We start from the raw sequence: 13,654 nt of genomic DNA, 5'->3' as shown, positions 1-13,654 counted from the left end.
GAATTCAGTCAAGGATCATGGAATGGAAAGGGATGATACTGTTTCTACTTTCACAAGTTCTCCCTGCAATCTCCTGCAGTACCTTTTACACGACTCAGCAGCTCATATGGAGGGAATGGAAAGGAGAGTGAACAATCAGCCTTTTTCTCATTCCACCAGTGTTAGATACATATTTTATTTCAGTCCAAGACTGGAGTTAGACAGTGAAAACATAAACACAACACCCAGCAACCAGCAAAAGCATAAAAGAAATTGGTAACATTTTAAATCTGAAATGCGGCAGCAGAACTGGACTCATGGTTCAGCCTTTATGTCACCATTTGTTTCCTAATAAATATGGTCCAAGAAACAGATTCCATTACCTTGTAAGTAATGTATATATGTGAATCAAAGAGAAAGAGAGTGGCGTAAAATATACCCGATCTTAAAAGAGGTGTTATCGGTAGATGTTGGAAATCCTTATAAAAGGAACAGTACAATGAAACATGTGCCGCTGACTCAGCAGTTCCCAGAAGTCATGGGGACCCTGGTAAATCTGCTCTACCTAATTGCGGAAGGTAGAGCATTTAGCAAGAATACATGGTGGTACCCTGAAGAGAGGTCACTGGAAACAAAAGAAGTCAGGGAGAGACTTTAGATTAGTGTCAGGTTTCATTAGTTATCTGGGTGTATAATTTTCAGCTCTACAGGAGTTGCCAGTTTGAGGGGCTGAACACAGGTAACCCTGTACAGGTGTGCTTTTCACACATACATTCAGCTTTCCATGGATCTTGGGCAGGGTCCCTGGCATATCACTGGTTTCCTGCTACTATTAGTAGTGGAAGTCAGGGGATCAGTGCTGTTGATCAATTATCTGGCAGAAAACCAACAGCCAATAGAAAAAGTGGAATGAGTTCTGTATAAGTCACATCCATGCACTACTGGAATGCTATTATAGGATTTTGGGATCCAATTCCATGTGTTTAATGGTTGTATTTCAGTCAACACATTTTGTTTTTCGTATATTTGGGAGAGGAAACATTAATTACTTACATCATGATTTTAAATCCCCTTGAAGGACTTAAATCAATCCAGCAGAGTCTTTCCAGTGTCCATCAGTGTTTAAGAAAGCACCAATTCCATAAAAGTAGCGTAGCAGCTCTACTTCTGCTGTCCTTTATGACTATACAGACAAATAACTGTAGCAAATAAGCTTTGAGATGCGTGAATGAGTGTCACAGGGTATCTAGTGCATGTCTTTTAGGTCATAAACAGCAGCCAGTAAACACGGTTTAAAGTTTAGACTTGTGCTTATGTTGATTGCTCAAGCTAGTGCAATGCACATTGTTTTTCTTTGTGTAATACAAATCTGTCCTAAATTAAGGGTAGTAATTTAGTTAGACCAAAAGTTGAGGTATTAATATTCATGGAAGAGATAGGATTGTATACTAGTGCAGCAATGTTGGAGGTTTAAAGCCTAGCTATTCCTTAATACAGGAGTGTCAACTCTTACGTTTAGTTCCCACTGTAGAGTGAATGAAATTTGGGGGAAAGCCATTGATTATATTGGCGAAGACAACCTGATGTCCTGTGAAATTAGCTACTGTCAGTCTCAGCCAAATTGACCATTAGGAATTGGGACTGTGGAATAGCAATCCAAAAATCCAGAGGATTGCATGGCTTTGAATTATTTTAAGAGTGTGATCCAAAACTTGGTGATCTAACAGATCTAAGTCACAGAAGAAGAAGAATCACAATGGACTGAATCACCTTTAGTTAAGACTTAATACATTTAAATAATAATAATAATGCTGTTTTTAATTATCTCTAAAACTCCAGTCTTTCTCAAGACGATTTCCAGTGTAAAACAGCCAATTCAACCCAACACTTCCTTAAATCCATATGTTATTTTAAAACATTTCTAAACAAGTCAAAGTCAACCCATAAATAATAAAAATTCTCTATGTAAAAAACCTAGTATGATACAAACCTTTGTTTTAAAAATCTAAAACAATAAATATATGTTTTTAAACCCACTTAAAAGCAATTGATAGATCTGGTCTTATTTATTACAATTATTCTAAGCATCTATTGAGCTATTCTAGGCATCTTTCAAAATTTATTAAAAATCATATCCAAATACTACAGAGCTTTTTAAAAATCTTTAAAAATCTGGTGTTGTCTTCCAAACTTACTTCCCCAAAGCCTCGTGGAAGGAAATTTCACAAACCATCATTGAGAAGGCCCTGTCTTCAGTGCTCACTATCTTTGCATATCCCAATGGCGTTACTCCATGGTACTGTTCTTTCTCCTTTCCATATTGACAACTAGATGCCAGGAAATTTGCAATATTATCATATTAGATTATCAACTATATTTTATAACAGACACTCTAGAGAAAGAGTTGATGACAGACCCATTCTTGCAGAATTTTGTTCCGTCTCTTCTATCAACCCTACTTCCAAGTATTTATTTCTCATTCTTCCAATCCCTTGGATGCTTCTTCCCTTGCGTTTCTGTATGCATGATAAATTAAAGCTACATTTAATGTTCGCATAATCACATTCAACAGTGTTTTCAAGCTGTCTCATAAAACAAGATAAGCCTACAATAAAGAAAATGTTTTAAGCATCTGATATGAATTAGAAGAGAAAACACTGCATAAGTGCTCTCCAGCCCATTAACAGATCTGTGCATATAAGCTGGCCAGTGAACATACCATTGTGTTGTGTAGTTTTAAAAACAGATGCAGTTGCTATGTTAGTAATTGTTAGGAATGCTTGGTAGAATGTGCACAGAGTTTTTGCTGTTTTGACTGGATTTCATTTTCTAGGGTTAAGTCAATACTTCATGGAGTAAAAAGACATTCAAGGGAGGAAAAAAATAGGAAGTACTGTTTCCACAACACATAGCTAATGTCTGGAATGAACTACCATGAGATGCGAGGATGACCTTACTAAGAAAGAAATTAGACAAATTCTGAACAGCCTCAAGGCAAATCAGATGATCTCAGGTGTAGGGCTTGTTGACTGACTGGATCACTTAGCACATATGAAGTTGCCTTAGAGATACATTTATCCTTACAATGTCAACATAGATTGGCCCAGGGTCTCCAAGATTCAGAGGGGCACTTTTCCATCCTTCCTAGGATTAGGTTTGGGGGTTGTTATATCCCACTGTGTCAACATACACAGTGATATTGGTTCCAAATTTCCCCTACAGTCCTGTGAGGTTCACTAGGGTAAGAAGGAGTGATTTCCCCCTACGTCATCCTGTGCATTTCCATAGCTGATTTTGAAATGTGAATTTGGATCTCCTAGGTCCTAGTTGAGCACTATGTCACATTACCGTTTATGGCTTGACAGTATTTGGAAATACACTTTGTAAAAACTGGTCTATCTTTCTTAAAGGAATGCAGAATAATTAACAAGATATCTATGAGAGGCTTCCATTATTTTTATGAGAGTGGTTTCAATCCACCAGTATATTACAGCAGTGACTTGAATAGCTCTTTCTGGAAGTACATGTTCACCTTAGCAAAACCTCTGGGGTTGGGAGGCCTCCGAGCTTTATCTCAGCACTATCTCAAGGCATTTCCACTTTTATGTAAGGGCCATGCATGTCAGGAAGGAAGCAGAAGTTAGGGTTTATGCGTGAGTCTGGAGCCGAGTGAGTGACCTAGAAATTGGAGCTAGAAGTCAGAAGCACAGTGCAGTCTGGAAGATTCTTGTTGGTCAGGAAGTCTTGTCCTGAAAAGAAGAAGCCCCATCTAGAAGTGCTCAATATCCCTCTCATGGTTCCTGTGTAATAAGCCTAAGCTAAAGAAAATAATTTAGTCATAGTAAGTCCTATTCTAGATAGACTTCTTTGTATTTTGCAATCCTTTTTGTTGACTTTATCCAGTCTTCTCAGTGAAACTCATTTGAACATGTTCAGCAAGCATCGATCTCCTGTCATGCACACATTCTTCCCAATCTTCCCTGAAGATGCACTTTTGAGTTTCAGTTTCTCATTATTTCTGAGTTGGTCACTTTATTCACACTGCTAAATCTTCCCTATACAGGTAGTCCTTGAGTTACGACTGCATTTGGGACCGGGATTGCTGTCACTAAGCGATGCAGTCATAAAGCATGATGTCACGTGACCGCATTGCTTAGCAATGGCAATCCAGTTAGTCATGGTTGTAACCCAAGATGTGTGGGCTTTTAAGTGAAAAGAGGAGGGAGCCCCAAGTAAGCGATGCAGTCATAAAGCATGATGTCACGTAACTGCATTACTTAGCAATGGCAATCCAGGCAGTCCCAGTCGTAACCCAAGATGCATGGGTTGTTAAGTGGAAAGAGGAGAGAGTCCCAAGTAGGAGCGCAGGGGTGCTGCAGGCGGGGTGGGGGAAGCCTGGCACAAGCCATGCATGATTTGGGAGAGGGGGTGCTCTGTGCAGCAGGAACTCAGGCCAGGGAATGAGGGCGTGGGGTGCATGCAATCACAGGGAAGCTGGGGAAAGAGGCACAGGGTGCGTGCGTGTGTGCAGTCACAGAAAGGCTGTGGAAAGAGGGTGCGGGAGGGTGATCCCAGGCCAGGGAAAGAGGGCATGAGGTATGTGCATGCATGTGTGCGATCGCAGGGAGGCTGTGGAAAGAGGCCACGGGGTGCATGTGTGTGATTACAGGGAGTCCAAGGAAAGAGGGTGCAGGGTGTATATGTCTGTGCAAGTGTAGGGAGGCCAGGGAAAGAGGGCATGGTGTGTGTGTGTGAGCAAAGGGGGGAAGGAGGGCGTGGTGCATACGAGCGAAGAAAGGGGGAAGACTTACTGCAGTGACCTGCGACCTTCCTTGCTGGCTTCCCATCGACTTTGCTTGGGAGAAGCTGGCAGGGAAGGGTACAAACATCACTGTGGGATGCTGGAACTGGTCATAAGTGCAGGCTGGTTGCCAGGCACCTGAGTTTTGTTCATATGACCATGTGGGTGCTCTAATGGCTTGAACTTAGAGAACCTTCATTCAGCACCATTGTAACTTCGAACAGTTGCTGAATGAATAGTTGTAACTCAACAACTACCTGTACAAATACATTCAAAGTCATGGCATCTCCACTCTTCTATCTATCAGCAGAAATGAATTATCATATTAATACTCTACTATATTTCTTCTCCTCTTGCGCCTCTTCAAAATTTTCTTTCCCAAAATGTTATGCAGCTTTTTATTTTCTAGTTTATTATTTATTTGATACCCACCTTTTTTCCATTCTTTTCCCAAATATTGATCTCAGCTTGGTTTCACAATACAATAATGATTCATAAGTAAAATGTTAAAGTGTAACAAATGCAAACTCATCAGTTTTTTTAAAAAAATGAATTTGAGGATACAAACTAAGAAACCCTTAGCAAGTGACTCCTTTTTCCTCTGGATGTCAAAATAAAAAAGTGATTTCCCATAAATCAGATGGAGAACAAAATGAAACAAAAATCTTAACACATGATTTGGAGATATGATGTCATCATCAAGTCATCCAACTAGATTGGAAAGGTAATGAAGAGGTTGGATAATGGTAAGAGGACTGCCTTAGCTACACTGCGGTTCTCCATACAAACTTAACTGTAAACTAAATCCTGATAAAGGTAATGTCTGTTGAGCCGTTAATAATGTACATAGATAACACTGTTATTGGGAGAAGTTTATAACCTCCCTATGTGAGCAACCATTTAATACAAAATTTCATTTATTGAAATGGGTTGTGTGTGTGTAGTTCTGTGTATCCCATACCTTTGCATTATTTAATGAACTAAATGGGCAATGGCTACATGATACTGGAAGATGAGCCTCCCCACACCCTCAGGTTGGAAGATACCCAATGAGATAATGTGGAAGAGAAAATAGTAAGTGCAAGAAGTGCTGGTGCTTATGAGTAGCTGAATTAAAGCCAAAAGAATGTCCAGCTCTTCATATAACAAAGGGAAAAGGCAAGTTTGATGCGGCAAAGAAATGCGTATCACTGGCATGTGGAATGTCAGATCATGAGCCAAGGCCAACTTGATGTTGTCAGAGCGGAAATGTCAAGACTGAAAAATGACATTTGGGAAATCAGTGAACTGAAATGAACTGGAATGTGTCACTTCCCATCAGAGCAGCATCATATTTTCTATTGCAGACAAGAAAACCATAGAAGGAATGGAGTAGCCATTATGAACAAAAGGGTGTCAAAATCAGTGCTTGGATGAAGTCCAAAAATTGAACTCAATTTGAGTCTAGCACCAAGATAATTGGTATTATAGAGATCCAGGTCTATGCTCCAACTACAGATACAGAGGAAGCAGAAATTGAAACAACAAATTGACACACCAAAACAGCAACAACAACAAATGATTGGAACACTCTGTTGAAGTCATAGTAAAATAGCATGAAAATGGGAAAATTTTGCCTCAGTGTATGAAACAAAGCAGGAGAATGACTAATATCCTGCCAAGGAAATTAAATGTTAGCAAACCCTTTCAATAATCTAAAAGACGATTCTGCAGATAGACAACACCAAAATCAAACTGGCTATATACTATACAAAGATAAAGAAGTTCTACCCAATCAGCAAAAATAGGATCTGGTATTGACTATGGCTCAGATGATGAACTCCTTAGATAATTATAATTTAAACTAAACAGAACAGAATCATCAGACCAACAAGGTACAGCTTTGGCAGTCTACTATATGATTATATGGTAAAGGTAGAGAATAAATTTAAATGAATTCATCTGATAAACAGAGTGCCTGAATAACCCTAGGCTGATATTAAGGATAATAGTAAAGATAATGCTTTTTTTTTTTTTTTTGCAAAGATGGGCACAATAAATGACAAAATGGCAAAGATTTAGTGGAGAAGTAAGATATAACAGAGAGATAATGGATTATGTAGAAGAACTGTGCAAATGTATGATATGTATGAAGGTTTGATCACTGAACCAGAGCCAGACATTCTGGAAAGTGAAGTTCCATGAACCCCAGAAAATGTTGCTAACAGCAAAGCTACAGGAGATGAAGAAATATCTGCAGAGCTGATCAAATTAAAAGTGGTTCATGCAGTTGGTAAACAGATGTGGAAAATACAGCTGTGGCCAAGGGGCAGGAAAAGATCCATTTATATTCCAGTACAAAAACAACAGCGCTAAGGAATCCTTGAACTAACAAACACCTGTACTTATCTCACAAGCTAGTAAGACAATTCTCAAGAGTTTGTAGTCCAGATTTTAACAATACATGAATGAGGACAGCAAGATAAATTTTGGCTGAGCACCCAGATTCATATCGCTAACATTCAACAGATAAGGTCAGGGAATTCCAAAAAAAGTCTGCTTTTGTTTTATTGACTCTGGAGACCATAATAAATTGTAGTTAACTCTTAAAAACATGGTATATCAGGCTATCTCAACTGCCTAGTGAAACATTAGTATAACTCAGAAGCAACAGTTAGAACACAGTATAGAGCAACTACATAGTTCAAAATTGGGAAATGACTACACCAAAATTGTGTACTGTCACATCTGTAACTTATATGCGGAATATATCCTAACAAATGGTGGACTAGAAAAAAACAGAAATTAAAATTTCTTGGAGAAACATCAACAGTCTCAGATATGCTGAAGTTTAATGGTTGGAAGTAACAAAAACTTGAGAAATAAAGACAAAATAAAGTGCAAAGACATCACACGAACAACAAAAGTACATGTTGTGAAGGGCATGGTTTTCCCAGTTGTAATATGGCTGTACAAGTTGGACTATCAGATGAGGCATTTGAAAAAGAGGCCAACAGAAGTTAAGGGGCTAGATACTATCACTGATAACAAAAGCTTGAGTTTACAAGAAAGTTAGATAATCCTGGTAAGATGACGTTCATTGGTCTTAAAGAGTCAAAAGGTGACTGAGTGCAGCTACCAAGGTTAAACTGCATGTACATGTCGCAAGAAAGCTTAGGTGGCTAGGGTTTCATATAAGTGAGGATAAAAAGATAATTGTATATCTGACTCATGACAATGTGCACAATGGAAGTCATTGGAAGGAAAGAGAAGGACAACCAGCATCAAGGTGAATGGACTCAGTTATACTGGTAATGGGTGCACCATTGGAAGACCTGAAGGACCAGATTAAGGACACATAACCACTATCTATGTGGTTGCCAAGAGTTGATACCAACTTGATGGTACATAATCAATCAATCAGTCAGTGGAAGTGATATTTATGATAGTCTTTCAGCGTCACAGTTTTCTTCTGAAATTTCATCCTTTGAGCACCTACAAGCCATTTGGCACCATGTTGTCTCTTGCTTTATAGAGCTTTGCAATTCCTAAAATATTACAGTTGGTTATCAACAACTCATTGTTATCCAACATATATTCTTCTTTAACACGCAAAGTGGATTTTTGTGGCATTTGTATGGCAGAGACCTTGTCGACAGAAAGATGGAGAGCTGATTAGTGAGTAGCAGAAAGCAATCACTAGACTCTCCAAAGGTTTAAAAAAACTTGCTGATGTTTATTCCCCCCCCTCCATCATGAGTCTGATGGCCCTTTTCCAACCAACAAATTTTATTAAAAGATTAGTTGGAAAAGGGGCTATCAGGGTCTCATTTTTTGCAATCTCAGCAGTCAAAATAATGTTCAACACTCATGCTCTGCTGTTATGGTCTACTCACAGGAGGCTAGTGTTTTCCCTTCACCACATTTCATAGATAATACACTCTACCTAGGTTGTTTAACTAGGTTTATTGAATAAACTGCCACTATGTAGGTTCACACAATATCCTATGCAAAATAATTTAGCATACTGTGTTTAGAATTTTCTTTTAAAACAGCTTTCTGCCAGTAACAGTTATTTCATGAGAAATATGAACCCACTTCCTGCAGTGCATGCTAGACCTTTTCAACTGCTAGATAGGTCAAGGCCAATCTGTTCTGAAACAGCCATCCCCTTTTTAACTCCTCCTTTCCTCCATCCTGGGCAACTATCAATCCAGCATTTCACTAGAAGTCTGTACAGAGGCTCAAGATGACAACATATGCCTTCATTCCATAGAGTAACCACACAGGGCCTATTCCAAATATCTAGGGAGATACAGGATAGGCTAACTATTTATTTGCATAAGAAGAAAAGAGTTATTCTTCTCCTGCAGACCTGTCTTGATATTCTCCCACCTTTTCACACAAGACTAACTGTTGTTTCTAAGCTAGTCTTGAGTCCCATGCAAATCATCATGGATACCTTTTAATGTATTTTTGTTGTTTGTCTGTTGATTGCAGCAACCACTTGTTCAGATCTCTTCTGCACTGTTCTCATAACTCCCATTAACCTTCTGTGCTTGCAGTTGGACTGAGACCTTCTCCTGTCTGCCTACATTTGATTGTTACAATTGGCTTCCTGTACTGTCCAATTAGTCTGACCCTTGTCCAAAAGACTGCAACTTTAATGACTGAGAATGGTTTGATCTCAAGGATCAGTTTGAGTTGAAGAAATACCTGCCACTGTCTCAGTCAGAAATTGCCTTCCCTTCTGTTCCCTCCCAAGTGTTTTATGCAAGCAAACCTATGCATGTCTTTTGGGATACAATTAAATGGTACTAACATTTACAGCACAGTAGAGTCCAGAATGATGAATTGAGATGGAGCATCACAGAAGATTTTGAACCGAGATAGGATTTGTTATAGCCATTTCCCCCACCTCGCATTAGCAAAAACTGCCCCAAATTACTCTGCTTTGTTCCAACTTTTACACCATGACAAAGTATACCCCTAGGTTCCACCCAAGATCCTGTAAAATCATTCTAGAGCAAACTTATTAGAAGTAAGTGAGATACCAGACTATTCATTTTATTGAATGTAAAAGAAAATATTTAATTGAAAGAACTAATACACAGTTTAGTAAAGGTGCTAATGCCTGCATTTTCACTGATAAATATGTGGCATTGATCATAAGCACATGGGGATATAAAATAGGCAAAAGGACTCTCAATTAGTTGTGACTTTCTTGTAAGTCTTAGCTATGATAATAAACATATGGCTTTACCTAACACTTAATGGTTTTCAACAGATCAAAGATGCAAACACTGACACACAGTTTGTACAGAATGTTTGTCAACCTTTTCAAGGATGAAACAACCACATTTTAATTTTCCAGTTATCTCAATACCATCATGGAAAAATTGAAACCTGAATTGTTTTATTGCACTGAAATTTAATAAGAAACAAGCAGTGAGAAAGAAATGATTATAATGTGTTCAGAAAAGATATAATAGATCTGATCTGTATAATTGTAGGAGTGAAAGAAAAAGTAGAAATAAATTACAGATACTAGTCTAATGGAAGCCAGATGGCAGGCATATTTTAATGACCTGATATGTACATCTATATTTTCCATATCAAAAATCCAAGGAAATGAGTAATGATATTTGTTGCATTCCAGTATAAATGTTGGAATTATGAAACCCCCCCACCCCATAGGAGTTCTCAGATTTAATTTCTGGTGTTCCTTACCATACATTCTTTTTACCTTAATTTCTGAATCGCTTTAAGGAAGGAAGGAAGGAAGGAAGGAAGGAAGGAAGGAAGGAAGGAAGGAAGGAAGGAAGTAAGGAAGGAAGGAAGGAAGGAAGGAAGGAGGGAAGGGAAGGGAAGGGAAGGGAAGGGAAGGGAAGGGAAGGGAAGGGAAGGGAAGGGAAGGGAAGGGAAGGGAAGGGAAGGGAAGGGAAGGGAAGGGAAGGGAGGGAGGAAGGAAGGAAGGAAGGAAGGAAGGAAGGAAGGAAGGAAGGAAGGAAGGAAGGAAGGAAGGAAGGAAGGAAGGAAGATAAATTCCATGCCCATAGTCCATGCACATTTCTTCTAATAGACACTTTTCCTAGAATTGCATATTTATACTGGTTCAAGAATTGGGAACTGCAGATTTAAATTTATACTCAGTAGAGATACTCAGTGAGTGACATTGGCAGAAGCTCCCTTGCCTCTTCCCCCCATGTTTTTTATGTGATTGCTTTGCCAATAACACAAGAGGATGAAAACTAGTCTAAATAATCTATTTCATTTATGCCTCACTTGATTCAGGGTAAGTCTTTCTAGAATTAAGTTGGCCATAAGCTAAAAAAATAGATTAGAACTGCAAAAATGGAAGTCTTGTATAGGGTCCTGGAGTTCACTAAGATGGGGAACAAACTGTTTAATGTGAAAGATGGGGAAAACTATATTGAAGTTTAGAGGAAATAATAGCCTTAGCTGCATTTAATTGGCTTAATTTACATTTAATTATACATTCAATCCAATTTACCTCACAGGTACCTGTGGGAACAAACTGACAGGAGGCCTTCAAAGAACAAAAGGGGTTATACATTACAGTGAATAAAGTGATGCATCTGAATTGCCTATGTATATGCACAAGTGTAAGGCGTGTACAAAATATTTTGATTTTGGAACAAGTCTTAGCTGCTATGAGTGAGGTTATTGTGTGTCCCCAAATCATAGGAGGCAACAGGCAACAGCAAATTGTTTGTTTTTAAGCCATATTGAACATTCAAAATTCAAAACAAAATGTGAGTACTGTCTTTTTGTTGTTGTTCTGTTTTCAGTGTCAGAAGAAAAATGGAACACAAAACTTGTGTTGCCCAAAACTTTCCAGTGTAGCTCAAAACAAACTGTTTCCCATATTGTGCACACCCTGAAAATTATGCCTAGGTCATATTAAACAGCTTCCTTTGTGTCCATGACCTGTATGAAATTGCAGGACCCAAGACGGTATATATCAATGAACTGCCCTTGAATATTGTTGGTTCTTCCTGGAACTGGAATTAGAGAGCAGAGATTAATAATATGATTCTGGGTATTCCTGCTGAAGCTTTTGACTGATGTGTATAAACAAATTGTGCCATAGATTGCTGCAGCCTTGATTATCACATCTTGTATTTTTGGGTTCTCCTGCATTTATTAGTAGTGGAAGATAAAGCACAGGAAATAAATGGGTAGAAAGAAAACACTAGGCTACTCTTAAGTGTTGTATCCTGTTCTGAGGCAATTCCTGATTTACACTGACAGCTTAACTCTTTAACTCCCAGCTGGACTTTTTTATGCTAATTCTTCACTTCATATAAGAGAAAAATCTTTTCATGTTCTTTGATCTAGGAAACCATCCCCCTTCCCCCAAAAATATGGTAGTCTTTTTTTTTTTAATGATTAAAATTCTCTTATGCATTTCTCAGGAAAATCAGGTGTGATTTTCTCTTGCAACGTGACTGATATTTATGACTAATTAAATATTATCTGTACTAAAGCAGCTTGTAGAAATGCACCATTTGGAGGGAGAAGCAATTATTTCTCCCCAGTTCTCAGATTTCTGTGTTTGAAGATCTGCTTATGTAGTTGCAGAAATGCAGATCTAAAAGGCAAGAGCTTCTTTTAAAGCCATTATGACCCGTAATGACTCTGTCGACATCTGTCTGAATTGGTCATTTCTGTCCTTATAGTAATGGTGCCACAAAGGAGGACAAATTCAAGGAATTGGATATGTTCCTGGCATTATTTTATGGCTTGGAGTGAATGGGAAAAAGTATTCAGTGGCTTACTGTGTTCAACTGCATTGCTGAATAAGTACAGTTAATTTTCACTGGGTGAGGTCACTGAGGTGCAAAAGCAGATTTTATGGATCAAATCTTCAGGTTAGATGGATAGCAAATTCATCATCTTTTTGTGAGGTACAAAAGAGCAGTAACTTGCATGTGAAAAGCATCTGTCCCTACATCATGGAGTTGAACAGGAGCTTTGATTGTACCCTAGCTCTGCAACGCATAACCAAAAGACAGAACTACACTCTCAACAGATGACCACTCAGCTTGTCTTTGTAAGATTTCCAGCAAAGAGAAAGCATCTGTGTGCAGCACCTGTTATCAAAATGGCAGGTAAGATTTTGACATCTGTATATAAATGTCTCTCCTGGCCTATCCCTTGGTATGCATGATGTGGGGCAAATCACATTCTTTGATTTAAACAGAATGAGATGGCTGAAATCCTGTATTGCATTTCATGTCTGTTTTAAGTTGTGCATTAAAAAAGTAGCTACAAAGGGAAGATTGGGAGATTTGGGCTTTAAAGTGGTGTGAAAAATGAATTGTAAGGAGGTAAGATAGTTTGGAAGTGCAGAATTTAAAGTCTTGCCTATTGTCTGATCAGATTCTCTTTCCTAGCAACACATTCAGTGGTACAGTTTACTACGTTAGTGAAAATATAGAAGTAACCATGTTTTTTTCAACCTCATAGGTAGCTTCGATTTTCCATTGTGTAAAAGACCTGGAAAATAATTAATCTCTTCTTTTTCTCTTTCTGATTCTTTCTTTCCCAAGAAGGTCTTAAGAGAGATCAGAACTGATCCCTTGCAGAGGGCCACCACAAATTTAAGCAGAGGATGACGTGGAGCTGTAAATGTGTAGATTGCCAACCCTGTCATAGGTGAAGAGTGAAAACGTGTCCTTTGCTTGAGTTACCACTGGCAAAGTGTCTTAGGCCAGCCCTGCCAAGTGACATTGCCCAACATCCTGTTTTTTCACTGCTCTTAGGCAGTAGAAATCCTGCAGAATAGGAGAAAAGGAGTAGAAGGCAATTAAATAGAATGGGACACCAACCATCAAATGAATTTTGCTGTTTGGGCCAGTTAACAAAGAA

The 13,654-nt window shown here is 38.6% G+C and overlaps 1 protein-coding gene across 3 annotated transcripts in view; it reads left to right on the top strand.

The window, feature by feature from the left end:
• The window catches only part of LOC112541622 (uncharacterized), a 174,764-nt gene that overhangs the window by 67,717 nt on the left and 93,393 nt on the right, over positions 1–13,654 (top strand). For all 3 annotated transcript variants that reach the window (XR_015794384.1, XM_088132024.1, XM_088132023.1), the window contains exon 3: positions 12,773–12,894. Coding sequence is in view for 2 of the 3 variants with exons in the window: in XM_088132024.1 (XP_087988150.1) it covers positions 12,773–12,894 (122 nt within the window). In the remaining variant the exon portion in view is untranslated. The remainder of the gene's footprint in view (positions 1–12,772; positions 12,895–13,654) is intronic.

This window comes from Python bivittatus, unplaced genomic scaffold (genome assembly GCF_059951505.1).
Source record: "Python bivittatus isolate LINGU-HERP-01145 unplaced genomic scaffold, Pbiv_v1 ctg000980_np1212, whole genome shotgun sequence".
Classification (NCBI taxonomy): Eukaryota; Metazoa; Chordata; class Lepidosauria; order Squamata; family Pythonidae; genus Python; species Python bivittatus.
This window is presented reverse-complemented; position numbering and strand designations above follow the sequence as displayed.